Source organism: Phalaenopsis equestris, unplaced genomic scaffold (genome assembly GCF_001263595.1).
Source record: "Phalaenopsis equestris unplaced genomic scaffold, ASM126359v1 Scaffold000117, whole genome shotgun sequence".
In the NCBI taxonomy this organism is placed as follows: Eukaryota; Viridiplantae; Streptophyta; class Magnoliopsida; order Asparagales; family Orchidaceae; genus Phalaenopsis; species Phalaenopsis equestris.
In genome coordinates this window covers 119,739-143,498 of record NW_018164559.1, presented here as the reverse complement: position 1 = coordinate 143,498, position 23,760 = coordinate 119,739, and the positions used below count along the sequence as shown (strand labels likewise).

At 37.7% G+C, this 23,760-nt stretch overlaps 1 protein-coding gene across 3 annotated transcripts in view; it reads right to left on the bottom strand.

Moving 5' to 3' along the window:
* LOC110021029 (ubiquitin carboxyl-terminal hydrolase 5) overlaps positions 1-23,760 on the bottom strand; it is a 131,501-nt gene that overhangs the window by 100,123 nt on the left and 7,618 nt on the right. For all 3 annotated transcript variants that reach the window (XM_020719349.1, XM_020719350.1, XM_020719351.1), the window contains one exon: positions 16,612-16,863. In XM_020719349.1, the coding sequence (XP_020575008.1) occupies positions 16,612-16,863 (252 nt within the window). The remainder of the gene's footprint in view (positions 1-16,611; positions 16,864-23,760) is intronic.

Sequence of the window (23,760 nt, the reverse complement as noted above, 5' to 3'; positions counted from 1 at the left end):
TTGAAAGCTTAATAGAATAATTAATATTTATGTTATTCGGTCTCTGCGTTTTTGAAAGTGTAGGGCATAATACTAAATTATTGATTAACTTGTCTCTATCTTTCATTTATACATGATGGATCTTTAAAATATTCCCTTCAATGTGACGCTCGAAGTTGTGCCAACATCGACTTGGCCAATGTTGTGATTAATACTAGTAACATTAGTGCTACAATCCATGTTCGTGGTATGGAAATACCTACTGAAGCTACTATGGTTGTTGTTGTACATATCTACATCATGCCTCCACGAGGTCATCAAGTGATGCCTCGTTTTATTATTGTGCTTGCACATCATGCACATTAGCCCATGCATGGACCAAGATTTGTCGGCCTTACTGCTGTCAAGGCTCCTCAAAAAGGGGTCTCAATCTTCAATAGATTAACCACTGCTTAGACCACAAATATTAAGAAAACCATTATTAGGCAAAAGACTTCTTTGACACCAGTCAATATCTCTGCTCTACCCACCGAGCCTTTTGCACCTGAAAGACATGATGTCGAAACTTCCTCATCTAGAGGAAAGCTGACTCGAAGGCAAGAAAGGAAGAATGTTGAGTTGTGAGTTCAACACTTGTTATCTAAACAACCCAATATTATATTAACTTGGATGTCAGAAGCGAGTCTTCTCACCTACAATCAATTTGAAATTTTGAAATGGGTGAAACGAAACAACTTTACTTGCGACATAAGGCAGACCTTTTGGAATCAACCACACCAGCCTCTTTTTGAGAAAAAGAAGAAACCTAAAACCTAGTCTGTCCGAGTGCACAAAAGACTACCATATAATAATGAAAATAATGGAAGTAGAGGTGGTTTAAGAATCTAAAAGTTGCAAAGGAGACAGTTCTGATGAAAAAAATGTACGGAAGACATGTTATAACTAAGGTAAACAAAAAGTCAGCTAAAAGACTATTATCAATTATTGTTGCAAATCAGCCAGGCATGCCCCGCTCGGTGAGCATCAGGGTGTGACACTCAGACAAAGTGTTTAAAAATCCGTTGCTGAAAGGTTCTAGCGAAAAGGTTAAATAGAAATGGAGGCAAGGCCCCATGAGAAGGAATATTTTAATGAGGAAAAAAAAGGTGTGACATCTAGTGCGCACTATCAGAGATCTGCATCCATCAAGAATGGGTTATGAAGAAGAAACCTCGGATTTATGAACATCACGGTGGTCGACAGATTAGAGAATCCTCCAAAAAATCCCATCATCAATCAACTCCTTCTAAGGACGAAATCAGATTCAACCAAACTCCTATAATTGAGAAATTGTCTGTCAGACATTTTGAGCCAGACGTTTATTGGAAGTATCACTCAATTATCAGAGTGAAAAGAAAAGATGATAATAATGAAAATAATGGAAGTAGAGGTGGTTTAAATGGTAGATCATACAAATGACAGACTAGGCACTTGATTCTATCAGTCCAAATGAAGAACAATTTAGTCTACTGCCAAAGTAGAAAGAAAAGAACATGTTAGTTCTTTATCAAAAAGTGGGTCAATAGAAGGACAAAGAGATGAAGAAGAGTTTGTTATCATTAATATAGATGCTTTAGCTAGAGAACAAAAGCATATGCAAAACTTGATTAAGACTAAAGACAAAAATTTCTCAGCGAAGTGCCAAGATGAACGAGATGGGATATTGTAAAAGATACTGTAGTGGGCACGATTCATGTTCTGTTTGCCAATAATCAAACAACCAACAGTTTTCTCAGTAACCTACATATGAGAAAAGCTCAGGCATTGGGAGTTTCGAGTGCATCTGAAGGAAGAGTTAAATCAATCCTTGCAATACCACAACACCCTTCTAAACATGTTCTAAATAATGATGAGCATGTAACAGCTGCTCGGTTGGAAAGTTTATCAATGAAAAAATCAAGAATGTTATAGTCTCATAACAAGTTGAGAAACTAATAGGTAAAGGCCGCCCTTATCCAGCTGAATGCGATCAAGTCTCACATACAAAGGGCTATTTAATACTGAAATTTAATACTTTCAACGGTAATATTAATCCCAAGCAACATCTGACCTAGTTCAAAGCTTCAAGTGACAACACTGAAGGCACAAATGCATTGTTATTCCGCTAGTTCATTAATAGTCTGACAGGAACTATTTTTTTCCATAAAAGCATTCGCAGAGCTCAAAATGATGTTTGTTAAGAGATTTATCAAAGCTACAAAGAAAACAAATATTGTTGATCACGCTTTACAGAAAAGAAAGAAGGGTGAGCCGATAATAAAGTATAACACTCGTTGGCATAATTTAAGCATACAATGGTAAAAAAAAAGAGGAGCATTCGATCTGACAATTAATAGACAACATTAATAATAAGATGGTACTTTATTTATGCATGGCCTCTATTACCAAATTCTAATTGTTGAATAGGATTGCCAAATTTGAGAAGCTGAACTTTATAAAGTCTGAAAGTCATTTTTGACAAGGCCAAAAGAAATAGAGTTACGAACTCTAGAAGAAGTGAAACCCATATCACTTCTTTTGGTTTAAAAAAGGAATAATTTTAATGTTGATAAACGAAAAAACTCGTTTACAATAGCGAAAGAAGAAAGCAGTCGATCAACTCCAACCCCAGCCAAAATTAATTTTAGAGAAAATGATAAGCCAGTGATCGTTGATAAAGGAAAGCATCTAAGGAAAGGATAAATGTTGAAGATCGAGTATATCCATCTTTTAAGAGAACAGAATAAAAAATATTTGTTTAAAAGAGATAGTGTGGTAAAACTATTTCGTTAAGCTCTCAAAACTGGTCTTAAATTACCAGAATGCAAAACGCCTAAAGAATCAGATTAACCCAGCAATCCAAATTACTGCTTACATCACCAAGTAGTTAGACACCCTATTAAAGACTGTTAACTTAATAGATTGGCTCAAAAGAAAGTACATAAATTGGGAATTACATTGTTTGACAGTATTCTAACTTGCCCAAAAAAAAGTCAACAAAGAGGGTTATGTTCTCTTTCGTGCATCAATTAAAAAGAAATATAAAATATAGGCTAAATCAAGATAAAGAATGGGAAACTGTGAGTTTAAAGAAAACTGTGAAGATGTTGAAGCAGTTAAAGGGTGTCCCTGGTGTCAAATGAAAATTGCCTCTAGAATCAAAACTCGAGTTAAGAGAAAGACCAATGTCGAGCACATCAGTCTCTTCATAATTTCGAAAGCATACTAATCATGTCAGCTCACCCCGACATAAAATGAGACCTATGCGAGGTTCATCAAGGAAATCCAAGAATAAGTCAACCAAATTAAATAAAACTAAGAAGAGGGTTGTGACGAAAAAGATTATTAATAATTTGGAGTATCAACAACCTGTAAGAAAACCTATTGGACTTGCAAAGTTCATGTAGTGACTCCACAATATTGATTCAAATAAATAAGATGAGGAAGAAATACTCCCATTGAAACTTGTCAAGTCGTATTGGTGACATCAGACATTTCAAAAAATTTATCTCAAATCCTATGGTGTCTGAGTCATGTCTGATGGTCATGCAATCAAATGACAATTCAGAAGATTTTTGCTTTCCTAAAGAGAGTGACCCCTTTATCATGGACAAAGGGGGGAATAATAAAAGAAACTTCTAAAAAAAAGTACATCATCAAAAAGTTATGAATTAGATGAGGTGGTTGAAGTTCAAATGAGAAATAATAGAGTATTACCTTTGTCACCAAAAAAGAGATCATCAGATAAAAATAAAAAAGCTATTGTAATTAACAAATATTTTTTCCTTTAAGACTATCAAGAAATTATTTTCAAGTAGACACGTTGACAATAACATTTTGTCATATATGAGATACGACTTAGTGTGTGCAAGGCTCTCATGTTGTTGAAAGAGCTCCGAGAAACATCGATTTAACCTCTCAAAGAGCTAAGAAAAAATGAGCCATATTTTGCTCAAAGATGTCTAACAGATGTCTTACAAGAACAAAGATGTCTAACAGATGTCTTACAAGAACAGGATATTCTGATGATTACATTCTCTGTCAAGATCACTTTCTTGGGACATCAAAGTGCAATCGCTCGTTGCACCTTTCAGCATATTGCAATGGCATGAAGATAGATACAATCCTGATTGATCCAGAATCTATAGTAAATTTGATGAGCTTAAAAGAGCTAAGGTGGCTATACTTTGACATTAAGTATTTGGGGTAAGAAAAATTAATGATTTATGATTTTAATGAAAAAGGACAGAAGGCTGTGAGGTTCATAATTCTACCACTCAAATTTGGTAAACTATGTACATAGGCTAAATTTCATATAATAGATTGTGATACTTCATTTAAAGCTCTCCTTGGTCGGTCGTGGATTCATGAATACTGGATCATTCCACTTATTATGCATATGTGCATGAAGTATCTAAAGGATGGAAAATAAATCACGATAGCTGGTAACATTTGACCATTTTTTCGTTCATAAAGCTACAATATACAAAGATGCAAAGTATTTTAAGCTGAATGAGTCAAAGTCTTCAATCTCCTAGAAGTACAGAGTCAACCTCCGAGACTACAAAACAACTTAAAGGACAAAAAAAAAACAAGGTGAGAAAGGAAGACAAAGTCGGCCCTCCCAAAATGAAATATCTTCAACCTAAGTTGAACAAGGTTATCTTCCACTTAGGAAGTGAAACAAAGGAGGAGGACGATACTAACATCCAACCTGATGAAGTATGCGGTCTTTTAATAAAAATGAGGAACAATTTTGATTATCTCGAAGAAGACTATAAGCTTGGATCAACTTATGAGAGCAAAGCCCAATAGGTTTCCTCGATAAGAATGACAAAATTTTCAATATCAGATTACTCACTTTCACTGATGTTATTCCTCATTATTTCAAGGAAATCACTCCACGTGAAGGGCAAATCACGAAGTAAAATACATTTTATGTACCCCTTTGTCAGGGAGTAATGCAACAAGAACTTTATTTTATAAGTCTGAGGAGTATCAATGTCAAGATAGATTGGCCAATAAAGTGCCCTGATTTTGAACAAAAAGTGCCCACAAAAATGCCTAAATATTATTCTCCTAGATAACAAAGAACGATGCGAAAGCTAGGTGTTCAAGTTGGGGCCACCAAACAACGAGTTGAATACTTCGAGAAAATTTAGAATTCAAATAGCTTGCAAGCATCAAATGATGATAGCAAATTCACAACGAAAGGTCTTGGATTCATTCAACAAAAGAATTTTGAAAAGACAATTTGTTATGTGATAATATAAAATGAGATTGATACTAAAGATAAATATAAAGAAAAATCACAGGAAGTCAACTCTATAAATGATCAGGATGGAAGTTTCAAGTTTGCACCAGAAAAAATGGAAGATAGTGGGCAAACAACTACAATGGATGAGTTGAAGGAAATCAAATTGGGAACTAAAAAGGACCCTCGCCCAACCATCATCGATGCACTTCTGTCAGAAGATAAAATTGAAGAGATAAAAGCATTGCTCTGTGAATTCATGGACTGTTTTTTCCAGTCATATGCTGAAATGCTTGGCTTATCCCCTCATATAGCAATTCACAAGCTAGCCATCAATCCAGATGCAACACCTATCAAGCAGACTCCGCGAGGGATGAGAATTGAACTTGAAGAAGAGGTAATTACTGAAACCAAGAAGATTATTGAAGCAGGCTTTATACGAGAAGAGACGCATGCTGACCAAATAGTCAACATTGTGCCTATGAAAAAAAAAAGAATTATCAAATTCACGTCTGCATTGATTTTCAGGATCTGAATAAGGTGTGTCATGATTTTTCGTTATCTTTAACAGAATTACTCATGAACAACACTTTAAATTATGATATGTTCTCCTTCATGAACAGATCATCGGAATATAATCAGATCAAAATGACACCCAAGGATGAAAAGCATACATCATTCAGAACGTCGATTGGCATCTACTGCTTCACAGTCATGTCATTTGCATCAAAGAATGTAGGAGCAACATACGACAAGGCTATGACTTGTATATTTGATGGTATGATCAATTAGTAGGTGGAGTGTTATATTGATGATCTTATCATTAAAAGTAAAGATCGTCAAGATCATTTGGAATATTTGAGGATCGTCATTGAAAGAAGCAGAAAATTTGATCTTACAATAAATTCTCTCAAATGTGTTTTTGAGGTATCCTCAATAAAGTTTATTGGATATGTTGTATGCCATAGAGTAATTAAAATTGATCTCAATAGAATCAAGACAATTGTTGAGACACCTCTGAAAAATCTGTCAACTTCGTTCTCTACAAGGACAGCTCACGTTCATTCGACATTTTATATCCAACTTATCAGAACAATGTCAGTCATTTTCAAAATTGATGAAGAAAAATGCTCCATTTAAATGGGATGTTGAATGTCAAGAGGCTTTCAATAATATTAAGAAATAACTCCTAAGCTCACCCATTTTCTCAACACCAATTCTATGGAAGCCTTTTATTTTGTACACAATAGCATTAAAAGAGCCCCTTTGAACTCTGCTGGCCCAACATGACGAAGAGAGCAAAGAAAATGTTCTATATTCTATCAGTCAAAAAATAGGAGAAGAAATGAGATATTCTCCAATTGAGAAACATTTCTTGGCATTAACTTTTATTGTTCAAAAGCTTAGATGTTCATGTCTCGCAAAATCACTCTCATCTTAAGGATCAATCCGCTAAAGTTCTTAATGACAACACCAGCGTTGACAGGTCGCTTGACTTGATGGGAGATTTTGCACTTGCAATTTGATATCACATATGTTCCTTAGAAAGCAGTGAAAAAACAAGTTCTAGCAAAATTTCTTGTTGCTCATCCCATTATTGTTGATTCTCTGCTCAACGATAGTTTGTGAGATGAATGGGTTCTAATCATTCAAGACAATGAGAAGCTACAAATATGACAATTATATTTTGAAGAAGCTTCTTCTATCAAGTCTACCCAACCTCAAGATCTTCCAGCAGCACGAGTTCACATTGATCACTTCATTGTGCTGTTAGAGGGAGGCATACTGAGGTATTCATAGAGCTTAATTGAGCCTTTGACTAATAATAAAGCTGAATATGAAACTCTAATAGCTGGTCTCAACATAATTATCGCATTGACAGTGGAAAATTTTCACTTTTTTGACGATTAACAGCTTGAAATAAATCGTGTGTGTTGGGTATTTGTAAGATAAATAAACTTGAATTGATTTTTTATCATAAGAGGGATACTCGGCTTATGAAACAAATCCCGCACGTCACACTAACCCGGGTGTTTCAAGCTTGAAACAGCAAAACGGACTATTTAACCAAACGAGCTAAAGCGTTGGTCAACATGAATTTTGAGCCAGTGTTACTCGAAATGCATACTCAGTGAGTCTTAGAGCCAATAAACTTAGAATCTCTGTGGAAAGAGAGGTCATCAAGTTCAAACGATTAAGATACAACTTCTATTGTTCCTCAAACTCCCTCAGAGGTAGTTTCTCAAAGCAGCATGTACTCATGACAGAGGAACGAGATGTTTAGAAACAGCCCTTCATTCACTTTCTTAAAGAAGGAAAAATATCTATGGGTAAATCAATAGCCGCACAAATCAAGAAAAGAACCCTACAATTTGTCTTTGTCAATGAAACTCTTTATGGCAGATTATTTGATCAAATGTGGCTATGATGTTTGGGGTATGATGAAGCTAACAAAGTTGTAATCGAAGTTCATGAAAGACTTTATGATGCACACCAGTCAAGTCAAAAAAATAAAAATGAAGATCAAAAGAATGGGTTATTACTGGCCATCAATGGTGAAGGATTGCATTGAGCATGCAAAGAATTGTCATTAATGTCAAATTCATTGTGACATAATACACCATCTCCTAACCTATTACACTCAACCATAGCATCTTAGTCGTTTGAATGTTGAGGTGCATATGTACTTGGACCGATTGATCCACCATCATCAAGAGAACATCGCTTCATTCTAGCTGCAACTGATTACTTCTCAAAAAATGAGTTGAAGTTATCTCGTTCAAATAAATTATTTACTCACAATATTGTCTACGGATTTGTTGTGTCATGTCGTATTATTTCAGACAATGACATGGCCTTCAAAAAAATGAAGATATACAGATTTCTCGATCGACACAATTGATTGGCGATATTCTTCAATATACAACCCAAGAGCAAATGACTTAGCAGAAACTTTTAATAAGACACTGATTGAGCTGCTCAAAATTCTCACTAAAATAAACGGGAATAGCATACTAAGATGATGAAAGCATTGTGGGTTTATCACATGACTTATAAAACACCGACTAAAACTACTTATTTATCCTTGTTAGGAGTTGAAGCAATATTGTCACTTGAAGTTGAGTTGTTATCACTTTGAGTAGTTGTCTAGTATAACCTTACCCGGGAGGAAAATGCTTGCCTGAGAATAGGAAGGTTGGATGTGTTGAATGAAATAAGACTCCAAGCTCAACAGAATCTTGAAATCTACAAAACAAAAATATCTCAAGCTTTTGATCACAATGTGTATCCAATGCTATTCCAGAAAGGGGAATTGGTCCTGGTGTTGAGAAGGTCAATCATTCCCCATCGAAAAATAGGTGGTAAATTCATATCTAATTGGGAAGGTTCGTTCGTTATTTATAAAGTGTATCAGGAAAGATTCTATCAGCTTATCAATTTGAATGTCAATAATCAATAGTTGATACTTGAAAAGTATTACACATAATAACGAAATTAAAGGTGCTATTGACGCAGGTGCTAGGCAGCGCTCGATTGCAGACGCTGAGTTTATGTGGGACAGAAGGCCTGTGAAGTTTCGCGGGGGATGGGATCGCGGGTCTGCAGAGGCAGGAACGCGAACTCGGACGTGGGAACAGAAAGCGGATCGCAAACCCTTGCGACCCAAGGTTGCTTCACGCACCTTCCACACTTGCCTTCTTCTAGAAAAATCTTTCTTCAGAAATCTTCTTACCTTCCCATTCCCTTTACATTTGTGTAGAAGTGGGAGGCTATAAATAGTTGTCCCCTCTATGTGTTAGAAGCATTTCGAGTGAGCTTGTCTTCTAATCTCCTGTGTGGAGCATTTTTCCCCTTTATGAGTTGTATCTGAGGAGGTAGTGGTGCTTTGGTTGTATCCTCTCCAAGGTGAAGACTGTACCCTCTCTTTCTACCCTTCCCTAATCCTCTCCTCTCCACTACTGAACCTTGAACTCTCCCTCAATCATCCCGACACCCAACCATTTCCCTTTCGGTAGATTATTACTATTGTCCGCCTACTTAACTTCCTTCAAGCCACTCCAACCACCTCACTACAACTGTCGACCACCTACAACCTTTAACTATTTGTTGTCCCACCAGATCCATACCTTCCCTTCGCTACCTCCCAACTTCTGGGACTGTCGTCAACCCTCCCAATCATCTCGATCCTTCTCACTGACCATCACCCATTGAGGTACATTTAGGAGTGTTTTCTGGCATCATTTAATATTTGTGTTGTTACTTCCGTTCGAGTCATGTTATGACCCTATTTTAATATTAATGAAAGTTTATTTTTTGTGTTTCTATTATTTTCCCTACTAGTTTTGGTATCATTTGGCATCAAAGCTAGTCTAACTCTAGTCCCATCTAAGGGTCTCCTAGAATCCGTTCCTACCCAAGCCAACACCAAATATTTCCTATTGAATCCCAATCCTAGCCATGCCGCCGTGAAGAGGTACACCGGACTCGACCCGGGAAAAAATTCAAAAAGAAATTTTCATCTACAATGGAGACTAGCAGGGTTGGAACCAAGAAGAGGTTGCCTTCATCCATGATCGACGGAGTAAAAGAGAAGACAGGGACGAGGAGATGAATTCGTTCCACAAGGAAGAACATAGTCACGAGGAATATTGATCACATCGTTTTGGTATCCATATCAAAGGAGGCCGAGAGAAGAGTTTCCTTATGGAGGTTAGCAAGACTTTGGCATCAACATGGACCTCCAAGAATTTGAAGAAGGTATGGATTCCAATGAGTATCAATTGGCTACAATCAGTTGAACGGATTTTTAAATATAAAGATGTACCAAAAGACAAACAGGTCAAGCTAGCCGCTATTAAGCTGAAGAAGGGTGCTTCTCAATGGTGGGAAAATGTGCTAGAGGCAGAGGAAGAGTAAAGGCAGTGAAAAGATCACTAGATGGGAGAAAATGAAAAAGCTAATGTAGAAAAAGTACCTCACACCCCACTATCACCAGGATATGTTCCTAAAACTCGGCAACTTGCAGCAAAGCGATTTTTCAGTTGAGTTCACAGCCCGATATCTCGGGGGTCTGAAACCCGCCATCAACAATGTGGTACAGTTGCAGCCATAATGGACGCTAGGAGATGTCCAGACATTAGCCTTGAAGGTGAAAAGGCAACAGAAGTGAAGCACACAACAATTACCTTTCAAGCATCAACCTTCAGGTAGGATGTCACCTACAGTTACCACAATCGACAGGAGTATCTCAGGAGACATGGACAACCCCATACAAGAGAATGACACTTCGGATCAAAGTGAGAAGAAACAGGAGAAGGGTAACTCCTCTAATGTTGTATCGGCCAGGAAATGTTTCAAATGTCATGGTTATAGCCATATAGCCTCCAATTATCCCACGAGCAAAGTAGTCTCACTTATTGATCAGGGGGTCGTGGAAAAGATTAGCAATTAGAAGAAAGCTGGGGAACAGGGTGAGGTGTATCAACTCCCACCAGACGAAGGAGAAGTGCTCGTGATTCAACGAATCCTACAAACCGATGGCACGAGGGATTCACAGTAACTTCACCACAACATATTCTACACCCACTGCATGGCGAACAGAAAGGTATGTAGTTTCACCATCAATGGTGCAAACAGTAAGAATGTGGCATCAAAACAAATGGTAGAGAAATTGGTACTCGCAACTCAAAGCCATTCTCAGCCTTATTCACTAACGTGGCATAAAAAGGAGAATTGGGTCAGCATTGATCAGAGATACGTATTAGAGTTTTCAATTGGTGGTCAACTACAAGACCAGGTGTGGTGTAGCTTAGTTTCCATGGATGTCTGCCGCCTACTGTTGGGAAGACCGTGGAAATTTAGTCGAAGGACCCAGCAAAATGGATATAGAAACACATATTCTTTCACCAAGGATAGGAAGCACATCATCCTTCTTCCCTTGGCGGAACCCAAGTTCACAAGATCCCTTATCAGCAGAACAGCATCAATGAAACCAGTTTTAGTAATGGCATCAGACAAGAGGACCGAGACATCCTCCCCAGATATAGGACAGATACGGCCGAGGTTATGTCAAGTCAACGTCATACTAGCAACACCACCGTCGTGAAAGAAAAGTTAGATTACTCTCACTGCACGCCCGTTTGAACTGAATGTGCGTTACTTTGGGAGGATTCAACAGTGTAAGTGTGGTCCAATGTCTTAGGAGGACACGTCGATATAGACATTTGCTTGCAAGTTGGGGAAGAGCCTCAAATATCTCGAGCAACAATGCAGTCGACAATGGGATCCAGAGTAGCTAACAATGGAACGGAAGCTTCGACCTATGAAATCGAAGCTCCCCCAACCACAGGAGACTGACGCAAGTGCTAGGCAGCGTCCGACTGCAAGCATTGAGTTTCCACGGGGAAAAAAGGCTCACAAAGCTTCGTGAAACAACTGGATGGGATCGCGGGACAGCCGGAGGGGGCGATCGCGATTCCTCACGTGAGAATAGGAAGCAAATCGCGAACCCTCGCGATCCAGGGCTGCTTCGCACATTTTCCACACTTGTCTTCTTCTAGAGAGGTCTTTCTTCTTAATTTTTCTTACCTTCTCTCTCATTTCTTTCGTGTAAAAGTAGAAGGTTATAAATGGCTTCCCCTGTTTGTGTGGAAAGCTATTTTAGTGAAGTTGTCTTATAATCTCCTGTGTGTAACCTCTTTCCCCTTTGTGGGATTTATCTGAGGAGGTGGTAGTGCTTCGGTTATATTGTCTCCAAAGTGGTGAATGTATCCTCGCATTCTATCCTTCCCAAACCCTCTCATCTCCACTCCTCAACCTCAAACTCTCCCTCCGTCATCCCGACACACAGTCATTTCCCTTCCGGCAAATTATTAATGTTGTCCGCTTACCTAACTCCCTTCAAGCCACTCCAACCACCCCATTACCGCTGTCATCCACCTACAACCCTTTCCTATTTGTTGTCCCCATTGTTTCGTACCTTTCATTCACTACCACCCGCTGAACTTGTCACCATGCTTGTCATAGATAGTTGATAGGGAGCATCGGCGATAGAGCTAAAGGTTGTTGTGATAGAGTACAAGACTCTTACCGAGATCATGAAATAGCTTTGAGGTCTATAGTCTCATCTTCTGTGATATTTTGATTTTATTTTATTACATCTCAATATTTTTATACTTTTATAATTTCTTTAGTGGATGTTTTTTTTTTTGTTTTTATTCTCTTTTATTAAAGTTCATTTTCACACTCTATTGAAAGATGTATGTCTGCGGCATAGTTTTTATGCTTGTGTTAGGTTGGTGATGAAAAATCATTGGTCATGACTTACCATAGTTTTTATGCTTGTGACAAGTCGTAAGACCACATGAGGGCTTCAAAACACATCTCCAACTCATCATGTGCAACATCAGCCACCCGCGACACCTAATATTTTCATGAAGGTCAGATAATAAGGCCCCAGTCCAAGTAATGGTAAGTCATGAGTCTGTGAATTAAAAACTCAGCCACACGATATATCACCTCCTAGTATATAAGTTTTGAACCTTCCAAACCAAAGTGCAGCAGGAACACTGCATTTGCAGCTGTTGCGAAGCTCTCCAAAGACTAAGGTGATTATGGATTTAATCCAAATATCAAGCTCCGCAAAAAAGTTAATGCATTCTCATGCATGTCCCAGTGTCTAAGATCCATACATAATATGCTCCAATGTGTGTTGTTTTGAGAGAGAAATGAAGTATCAATATGTTATAATGAAAACACTAAGATCCATAAATAATCTGCTCCAATGTGTGTTGTTTTGAGAGAGAAATGAAGTATCAATATGTTATAATGAAAACACATATACATATTAAAATAAAAGAAGTGAAAATTACTTGAACTCCATCCTCCAGCATTCATTGAAGAGCTATCTGAGAGAAGTATGCTAGGCACGATAGCTAAATCAAGGAAGGTAAAAACTAACATAGGCTTATCAAGTAATGACTCTAATATCAGCTCCATAAAATATGTCAATGCATACTCATGCATGTCCCGATGCCTAAGATCTATAAACAAATTCCATGGGTAGCAAATCTCAGAAACTTAATACTCCAACTTGTGTTGTTTTGAGAGAGAGAATAAGTATCAGTATGTTATAATGAAAACGTGTATACATATTAGATAAAAGAAGAGAATATTACCTGAACTCGATCCTCCAGCATTCAATGAAGAGCTATTTGGGAGTGGTGTACTAGGAACGATAGCTAAATCAAGGGAGATGGAAGCTAATATCGACTCATAAAGTAGCGGCTCCACATCAACTGACATTCTAAGATTAGAAGGAATCTTCTCTCATGACACAAAGCGTTGAGGATTATAATCATTCCTCTAATCCACAAGTGTAGAATGCTCACTCTGAGATCTAATATATCTATATGTTGAGGGAATATCAACAAAAGGTGGAGGCGGCTTCCTAGCACGTAATAAGTCCAGTAGAAGTAAGCCTCTCCTATTATGGGCTTATTCTCTCTCTAAAATGTGTCATAAAAGATGATTAAATAAAAAATAGTTAGAAAGAAAAATGTAAAAAAACAGTATATGAATATTTTTTTTTGTTGACAAAAAAATTAAAATAAGTTTGCCTCTGCTATCTCCGACATGTGGAACACTACGACGGGACCTTTGACCTTAAAGAATGTCAAACACAATTTTACGTGACGCGCATATCTACGAGCACAATGCTTCATGAAAGCATCAAAAGATAGTAGCCTCACCCATATCAGTCAAATATAATTCATGCCTGTGAAACTATTGGGAGGACCTATAGTGAATCTTGACCTGGTATCAAGTCTAAGCAAATGAATCCATAATCTATAAATTATGCAAAATCTGGCATCTACAAGCGTTGAATCCATCGTGTGTTAAAAACTCCCCGTATACGTAATAATCAGTCATAAGCAGTAAACCCTAAGTAGGCTAATAGCCTTCTAAAATGATTCAACATCTAGACTGATAACATGGACATCTAGTTCGTAAACTCAATTATTCAGTAATTCGCAATAGTCATACTCTAAAGCAAAGCATATCAACCATGAGAGTCGGTACCATCAATCATATCAAACCTAAAAAAACAGTCTAGAACTCACAAACAACCATCACTTTTGGACCTCTCTGTCGCACAGAAAAACCATGTGAAGCCACCTGTTTCACTTCTTTTTCTCAATCGTGACAAAGTCGAAGCCCTTTTCCCCTTTGTCATTTTAGTCGCTTCTAATATGAGATCTATGGTCAATTGAATCTCTTTCAGAGTAGCTACCTAGAGGCAAATTGTTAATCATGTTATCCAGCAACTTTTGCAACAAAGGTTGCTCCTTTCCTGATACTGGATACTCAAACTCACTACCTCCTAGGATAACCAATGATAATCCTATTTGAATCTCTCTCATGGGCCCGACTTGAATCACTAGCACGCTCCCTCATCAATTGGAAGATGGTACACCTCCTTTCCATCCTCACTTTCTTCATTGGCACTTCTTAATTGGGACAGATTTGAGAGTGTTGGAGGTCTCTATTTTTTCTCTACTCTGAACTAATTTTTCCCTAGGCAGGGTCGGCTGAGATGATCCACTGGATGTACTATTACTGCTTGATCTTTGGGTTGAACTATGCCCGTAATGTGTGACTGTCACCTCGTAACATTAGCTAGAGTATGTATATCAAATAGGAACCAATACAACTACACTTGCACCACATTCCTAATAAACGATCTCAGTCCTCAAAGATACAGCACTACTACGTGCGCCTCTAGTTCTGTCAAATCATATTTCAGCATAAGTTGATCAATTTCAGCTCTGAACTACTCCAAAGAAGAATCTCTCTGACGCAGGTAACAGAGTTTATGAACATATATGGTCGGTAATACGGGGGAAGGTATTTGCATTGCATCTTCCTTTTCATTTTACACCAAGGGGTGATCATACTTTTATGTTTCATTATCGAAGATGCATTAGGTTCTCTCCACCATAAAGATGCACTCTTTTTTAACTTAATGGCGTCTAACTTTAACCTTCTGTCCAGTGGAATGCCCGTATACTCAAAGATTCGTTCTACTGCTTGAGGCCACTGGATAAATTTATCTAAATCCATGTGACCATCAAAATCTAGCTAGTCAATCTTCACTGCAAAATATTAGCTCTTCTGATATTTCATGCCAAGTGTTGGTTCTTCACCACTAGGAATTACCTAGTGAAATGGACTCACTTCCTTTTCTCGATCTGACAAGTCACCGTTGTGGCTATTGTTGAGCTCATCAGATTTTCTCCTCACATACAGCAAACCTCTATTGCTCTTGACGGATTTCTCTTTACATGTTTTCCATAATGAACTCTTGAACACTTGTTGAGGGTTTTCCTTGACAACATGACGTATAGTTCATCCAATCAAAATGATGCCTAAGAGAAAAGGGTAATTTAGAGTTAGGGTTTTGGGTGGCAAGAGTGAGGATGAACTTTTGGTTGAGGTGGAAAAATTAGATTTTGAAAAGTTTGAGGTTGGCGCTAGGAATTGCGGTAAGAATGATTTTAGTATGGTAGAATTTTTTTTTTAATTTTAGATTTAGTATAAGAGATACAAAGCCTTAAAATTTTTGAGTTTGCTAGACTTAATACCAGATGATATCGTTCTAGGGGGCTCCTAGATATACTTTGGAATGATATTTAGCGGGGATGTGACTGTGGAATGGCAAAGGAAAGGTAAATACAAGTTCCCCGGCATTTGGACGGGATTATGAGGATAAATCTATTATTGGACAGCAGACTCAACGTTGTCGACAGCTATCCCAGTTGAAAACAACATAGAGAGCTTCGAATCAGCAGTGCACGGGCGGCGAGAAGGTTCGCCGCCTATTTCTGCATAAACTACAGACACACCACTTGCGAAAGGAAAATTATAAAACACTTCATTAAGGTAGGATTAGAGATTACAATCTCCAAAACTCACAAACAAAATAAAAATCTCCAAGAAAATAGCAAAATATAAATAGTTTCCCCTCAAAACCCCTAATTCTAAGTAAGGAAATATTAAATATGGGTCCACAGAGCTGGGCAGCAACAGTAGTAGAAGGCGAGATGGGAAATCTCCCGCTCAATCCCGCATATGTGGGATCGCGGGTCCACGAAATCCAACAAGACCGCAGGACACTTCAGTGCACTATGCCTAGATATAACAAATATCTTTCATCAATAAACCTTATCATGGGCTTTATTCTTTAAAAGCATTGAATTTTTTTAGAAGTAAAATGGAGCTGAAAGAAGAAAGATTGCATGTGTCAAAATGCATAAGTGTACAAAAAGCAATTATTTAAATCACAAAATAAATTAACTCACCAACCACGAAATCTATTCCAAACTTCTTGTGGGAGCAATATGTAGTCCCGACCTTCCACTAAGGTTTCATGAAGCTCTATATCAACATTTGGGATTTCTGATGTCGCATCATTAATCAAATCAGAATTGTCAATAGCTAAAGGCCTTTTGGGGATGCTTGAACACGGAGATCCATGGTTGTGTAAACCATAGCCATTGCTCAAAGTGGTATTGGTATCTTGGTTAACAAAATCAAGCCAGGATTGCCACCATCTATCAAAAGTAAATTGAAATCTATGTTTTACAAACCATAATAGAGCAATTAATTCAAGTTCCAGTAACTAAATCTGAAAGAAAACTATAAAATAATTAAAAATTACTCAGTAAAACCTTAGCAACAAAATTGTTTGGGTGGAACTTTGGACCGGGACACTGTCCATTCTTCATCTAAAAGCAATGGCCTATGTCATAAATAATAATTAATATGGATAAATGATTCTAGTGAAAGAAAATCGTTGCCAATTCTGATACTGTTTTAGCATCTAAGGCATAAACATTGTTCAATAAATTTATATTTCATGTAAGAATAGGATAAATATTAAAAGATGGCATGATTTTAAAAGAAATAAAGTTCTATAAAAACTACCTAGAATGATCTTCCTCAGAATATTAGGAAATCAATACCATACCTAATCCCATAAAGCAAAATATCAGAACATAAAAACTAATGGATCAGACCAATCAAAACATGACATTCATCCAACATAGCGTCCTCCCGGTTAGAGAAGTTCGTGAGAAGTTAGCTATCAGCCATAGTAAGACCATTCATCTAACCAAGCAACTCAGGGATAAAGATAATTCAGTATATTTTTAGCCTTCTTTAACACTGCACCATCTTTATGCGGCATTTACATACATAACACCCAGTTCTTATGTATTTACATATCTAACACCTAAATTTTGCATTTTACATTTATAACACCCAAATTTTTTATATCACATCAGAGATACCGCCATTTTAACTTAAAATATAATAAAATAGATCATCTCAATGCAAAAATGCAAAAATGCAAAAATAAGTGTGGCATGCATGTAAAAATTGAAGTTTAGGAGTTAGATATGTTAATACATAGGAATCGAGTAATATGTATGTAAATCTTCCTCTTTATTTACCCTCATCATGCAAGCTGCCAAAACCAAAAAGCAATGCCGGATATGAAACACACCAAGCTGGAATGCTCTAAATGTGACTTATAGAGAATTTTAATGAAGAAAGCTCACAGCCATAAAGCAAACTAGTTGGCAACCAGAAGAGGGTTCCAACACGAGCTAATTAATCTCCGTTATATTTTTAAGAAAATCAAATATAATAAAAGTACAAATAAATGAATTAACCTTTCTTGATATAAAATAAAATGATCATAGTTGATTTGTTTCTTCACACACCTACGAGGGGGATCACTATGTGGGCAGGGAACAAAAACCATCTCATCCTAAAACATTATCGACGTAGAAAGTAAGATTACAAGGTAATTAGCCAGTAGTGGTGGCAAGGTTTTGTGGGACTTAGAATGGTGTAATTTTGGGATTTCAAATTCCTTCCAAACTCAATCGGTCCATCAAGGTAATTTGTATGAATAACAAATAATGGATGGAAAAGTGTCTCTTAAATCATGAAGTAAGATCCAGATAACTCTCTCTCATCGCAATAATGTGAGAGGATCTTAATCCAAGATCAGATCATCCAAAGATCAACAAAAAGATAACTAGGGCCATCAAATTAAGAGTACTAGTCCAGCACATTCATGGGCACTAGCATATAATCCCATGTTTTTCGCATCCTAGCAACAAAAGAAGAAACCCAATTTGCAAAATAGTTACCTCACACTCTGACACGGGGGTTTTCCTCATTCCTCTTCCCTCCTTTCGTTCTTTCCCTCCTTTCTTTTTTCCTTTATTTCTTTCTTATTTTCCTTTTGAACACTTTCCTAGTTTAAAATCTTTCCTAAAACTGAAATCTGACTTTTATTCTCTATTCTTTTAAATCATTTCCTATTATAAATCTTTTTCTAAAATCTGAAAACAATATTATATTTTATTCTCCTTCCTTATTTTCATTACCTAAAATAAATCTAGCATCTTTATAAATATGGAATAATATTCTTAGAGTTGAGGGTCTTGTTTTTTATATATTAATTCAGGTTTTATCCTAGATTTTTTCCCTTCGAGGGTTGTATCTGACTCAAGAAAGTGCTCCGGTTGTCCCTCGTTGAATGTGGTGATCGTCTCCAAGGGTACGAGTGGTACTCTAGATGTATCTCAACCCCGCCGAGATATTTATCGATCCGTCTGTCCGTCCTCCCTACACCCCCGCAGGTCGCTGTCCAGCCCCCTCCTGCATCTAGCAGGCCGCTGTCCTCTACTTTCCTGCTGCTACCAGCCCACCTCCCAACCCTACAGCAAGTCGCCACCACTCCTGCCATCTACCCAGCAACCGTCTGCTACTTTCCAGCCTGCCAAATCACCTCGAACTCCTCCCTGCACACCTGCAAACCACTTTCCAACCCCCTTCTGTAACAGCAGGCCGCTGTCCTCTACAATCCTGTCATGACACCTGCTGTCCCGCTACTCCCCGCTATTGTCCCACCTTCCCGGCTTGCTACCTCACCTTCCAACCAACCTTTACCGCCCTTAGGATACACTCTCGAGGTGTTCATTTGTGTTGTTTTGTGTTTTGGTGATGTATTTCCAGTTTGTGAGTGTTGTAACCCTATTTTCCTATTAATAAATTTTTTTTTATGGTTTGGGCTTTCTCCTCCAATATGATTTGGCATCAGAGCTAGTCCAACCCTAGTCCTATCCCAGAGTTCCCTAGCGTCGGACTTACACCCAATCAGAATATTTCTTTTCTACCCTAAACCACCCATTCCAAACCAATCCATAAATTCTCTTTGCTGATTTTCAAAATTTGCAATCCTAAATCAAATTTTATACACCTTCAATAAGTCTCATGCACCATCTTTACACCTCCCAATCCTAAACTTTAGTCATGCCACTAATGAGATATATGATCAAGCATACCCGGGACAAGCTGCGGCAAGAGCTTTACCATCTTCTGCGGAGACTTCAACATATTGAAGAAAAAATCCAGCGGGAGGTTACCCTAGACCGTGATCTAACAGACCAAAGGAAATAACAAGAAGATGTGAAGATGAAGTGGAAAACATAGCACCGGTTTCTACCAACTTACTATCGCCAAAAGTTACAGTTCCTAGATTCTAAAATGAAGAACCACAACACCAAGTAACCCCATCTGTCTACTATCCCATGAAACCAAACAGCAAGTCTGTCAAGCCAGAAAATGTTACAAGTGTCACGAATTTGGGCATGTGGAATCAGAATGCACAACTAGGGGAGAGATCTGTTTCGCTAAGCATGATGTTGTTGAAAAATTGGGCAATGACATAATTGATACAGAAGAAGTTGAAGACTTTCGGGAAGATTCTCCACTTGCAGCTAGTGAGGAAGAGCGCCATCAATTCCAGTGGATCCTGAGATAAAGATTTCAGTTGAGGTAATAGTAGCCGTTGTAGAATGTAGTGACCTTGATGTAATAAATGTTCAAGTAAATTATGAAACTATGGTACCTCCAGATGTCGTTTCACATGCGTTAGGAGGAGCTATAGCAGGATTGACATTGGTTGTCCAGTAGGATCACGAGCTTGAGGAAACGACATCAAATACAGGGCCACCAAAGATACAAGAAATATAACTTTTTTCAGATGATTAGACCTCTTTCTGAGTTATCCCTACCAGGAAGGTCCAGCATGTCCGAAAATGAATTATTTTTTGCCATGTCAGAAATATTACGAGGGATTATTCAGATGTCATTTTCAGACCACTATAGTACCCATTGCCAGATGCCCTCATGAAAGTGGTGGATCCTAACTTATTTGGGGGCCCAAAGAGCTTGATGAAGACAAAAACTTTGCAATGAGGTCCAGGCCCTATCTATGGGGAGGAGGACTCTCCTGAGGGAGTGCCAGTGAGAGTGGCGCAGCTTGTCAAAGATTTCATCCCCGAATTGAGTTCTCTCCACATACTAATTACTCAACTACCGCACACTAGGCACGAAAAGTAGAAGAAGAAGCTTTCAAATGTAAGGGCTCAAGAGTTGCATTACGTAAGCCCACCTCTATATGCAGCTCCCGCTCAGGATGTGCCAAAAGAGGATGGCATCCTATTCTACCAAAATGTATTATGGAATGAGTACACAAATATGATTGACCTAGCAGAAGACTTACCGTCGTACCATGAGTATCCAGAAGCTTCGACAAACGAGGTCAAAGCTCCTCCAACTCCGGGAGAATGACAAGGGGGTTTTCCTCCTTCCTCTTCCCTTATTTCCCTTTTTCCTTCCCTTTTCATTTCGTACTATCATTCTTATTTTTCTTCCTAGCACTTTTCTATTTTAAAACATTTCCTAAAGCTAAAATCTGATTTTTGTTCTCCCTTCTTATTTTAAATCATTTCTTATTTTAAATCCTTTCATATTTTAAATCATTTCTTAAAATCTGAAAATATGATTATATTTTATTACCTTTCCTTATTTTCATTACTTAAAATAATTCTAGCTTTATATAAATATGGGATGATATACTTAGAGTTGAGGGTCTTGTTTTTAATATCTGAATTCAGGTTTTGTCCTAGAATTTTTCCCTTCAAGGGGTGTATCCAACATCGAGGAAGTGCTCCGGCTATCTCTCATCTGAGGTGGTAATCATCTCCAATCCAGTTGTATCTCGACCCTGTCGAGAAATTTATATGTCTGTCCATCCTCCCTGCACCCCTACAGGTCACTGTTTGGCCCCCTCTTGCATCTAGCAGGTCGTTTTCCTCTACTTTCCTGTTGTTACCAGCCCACCTCCCAACCCTACAGTAGGCTGCCACCACTCTTGCCCTCTGCTGAGAAACCAACGGAGGCTTTCCAGCAAGCCAAATCACCTTCAACTCCTCTTTGCCAAATCCCCTATCTATGGGGAGGAGGACTCCCTGTAAACAATCTTAGTCAATTTCACCACCCACCAATATTAGTGTAAACAATCAAATTTACCCCTGCAGACTGTTGTCCAGCCCCACTCTGCAGTCAACAGGCTACCGTCCTCTACTTTTCTGCAGTCCCACCTGAAGTAGCTACTTTCAGCTGTTGTCCCACCTTCTCGGCTTGCTACTCCATTTTCCAATCAACCTCCACCGCCTTTGAGATACGCTCTCGAGGTGTCTAATTTTGTGTTTTGGTGATGTTATTTCCAGTTTGTGTGTGTTGTAACCCTCTTTTCCTATTAATAAAAGTTATTTTTGTGGTTTGGGCTTTCTCCTCTTGTATCACACTCTGGCCCCATTTCAGAATATCCAACACCACATGATCTTATTAAAGGTAATAACCTGCCCCATTTACCTCATTATTAAAGGAGTATTAAGAATTGAACTAAAATGACTTAAAACTTGCTCAAAAAAAGTACTTCAATGAGGGTCTGAATCTTGTGGCAGTTTACACAAAAGAAATATGAATCTTAAAAGATTCTAACGGTTAATTTCTCAATCAATACAATAGATGCACTATCTTGAATAGTCCTTTTAGCATGTAAGCATCATACACAGATATAATATTTGAGTAGTGGGATGGTCTTTCCTACGATCTGAATAGCAAGTGCCAAGCTAGGTAACAAGATGAGTTGACAACTTGTTTTAGAACTTATGACGGTAAGCTACAATTAGCTTGTCTAAATGGCTTGGCAGATTCATACATGCAATGAAAAATTATACAACCATTCATAATTAGATATGTGGTCGCATAATTTGATGATATTTCAATTTAGGGTGCCAATACAGAGAAAGCATGTGCAATAATTTAGGGGTGTAAATGAGCCAAGCTAACTCGTAAGTCAGGGAAGCTCAGCTCAATAAATGGCTTGTGAGTAGAGCTCAATGATACATGAGTCATGCTTGAGTTGGCCCCCGACTCTACCTGTTAGTTCATAAGTGCTTGTTTAAGAAAATATTAATATAAAATGCAATTACAATATATTAAAATTCAAGAATTTTAATTTAAATTATTAAAAATACTTAAAAATATATTTTATTTTCCTATATCAAGTGATTTCTTATTATTATCATCTAATGGCCCGTTAATTTTATCATTTTATTGTAATAAATAAATGGGACAGCTCATGAGCCAAATCAAAATAAAAAACAATTAATTACTCAAGCTCAGGCACAAGTCAATGGAAGCTCGAGCTTGTCTCGGCTCATTTACAGTGCTATTACACTCTTTTTTAAACACTTTCTTTGGCAACATCATTATGTCAATTCTAAGCATTGTTCAATTCTATGCAAGCATTGATAAATTCCTTCGTGCGGAGCTTATTGGCATGTACGTATTTGGGCATGTTTGTTTCTTAATGAGATTATGGTTGAACTAAAACAAAAATATTTGACATAATTTAACCCACACAGGTTGCACCACCCACCAATATTAGTGTAAACAATCAAATTTTGCTCATACCTTAGAGAGGAAGAATAAGATCTTGCATTTTTTAAAAAATAGACTACAACAACAACAAAGACTTAATTTCACTACGTGGGGTCGGCTACATGAATCATTTTTCTCCATTGCGTCTTGTTTAGTGTCATATTTTCATTTAGTTCTAGTAAAATTTAGTTCTAGTATCATTTTTTATACAATAAGCCGAAGTCTTCCTAGGTCTACCTCTACCTTTCTTAACACAGGTCGAATCTAAAACATCTACTCTCCTAATCGGATCATTAGATGGTCAACGTTTAATTTGACCAAACATCTAAGACGACTTTCTCTAATTTTGTCCGTCACAGGAGCTACACCAACCCTATCACGAATATATTGATTTCGCATTTTGTCTCTAAGTGCAAAGCCACTCATCCACCTAATCATTCTCATCTCCGCAACACATATTAACTTATTATTATGCTTCTCTTTTAAAGGCCAACATTCAGCGCCATAGAGCATTGCAGGTCTCACCACCGTCTCATAAAATTTTCCTTTCAGTTTAAGCGGTACTTTTCTATCACACAAAGGGCCTAAAGCATTCCTCCACTTCAACCAACCAACTTGAATTCTACTATTAACATCCC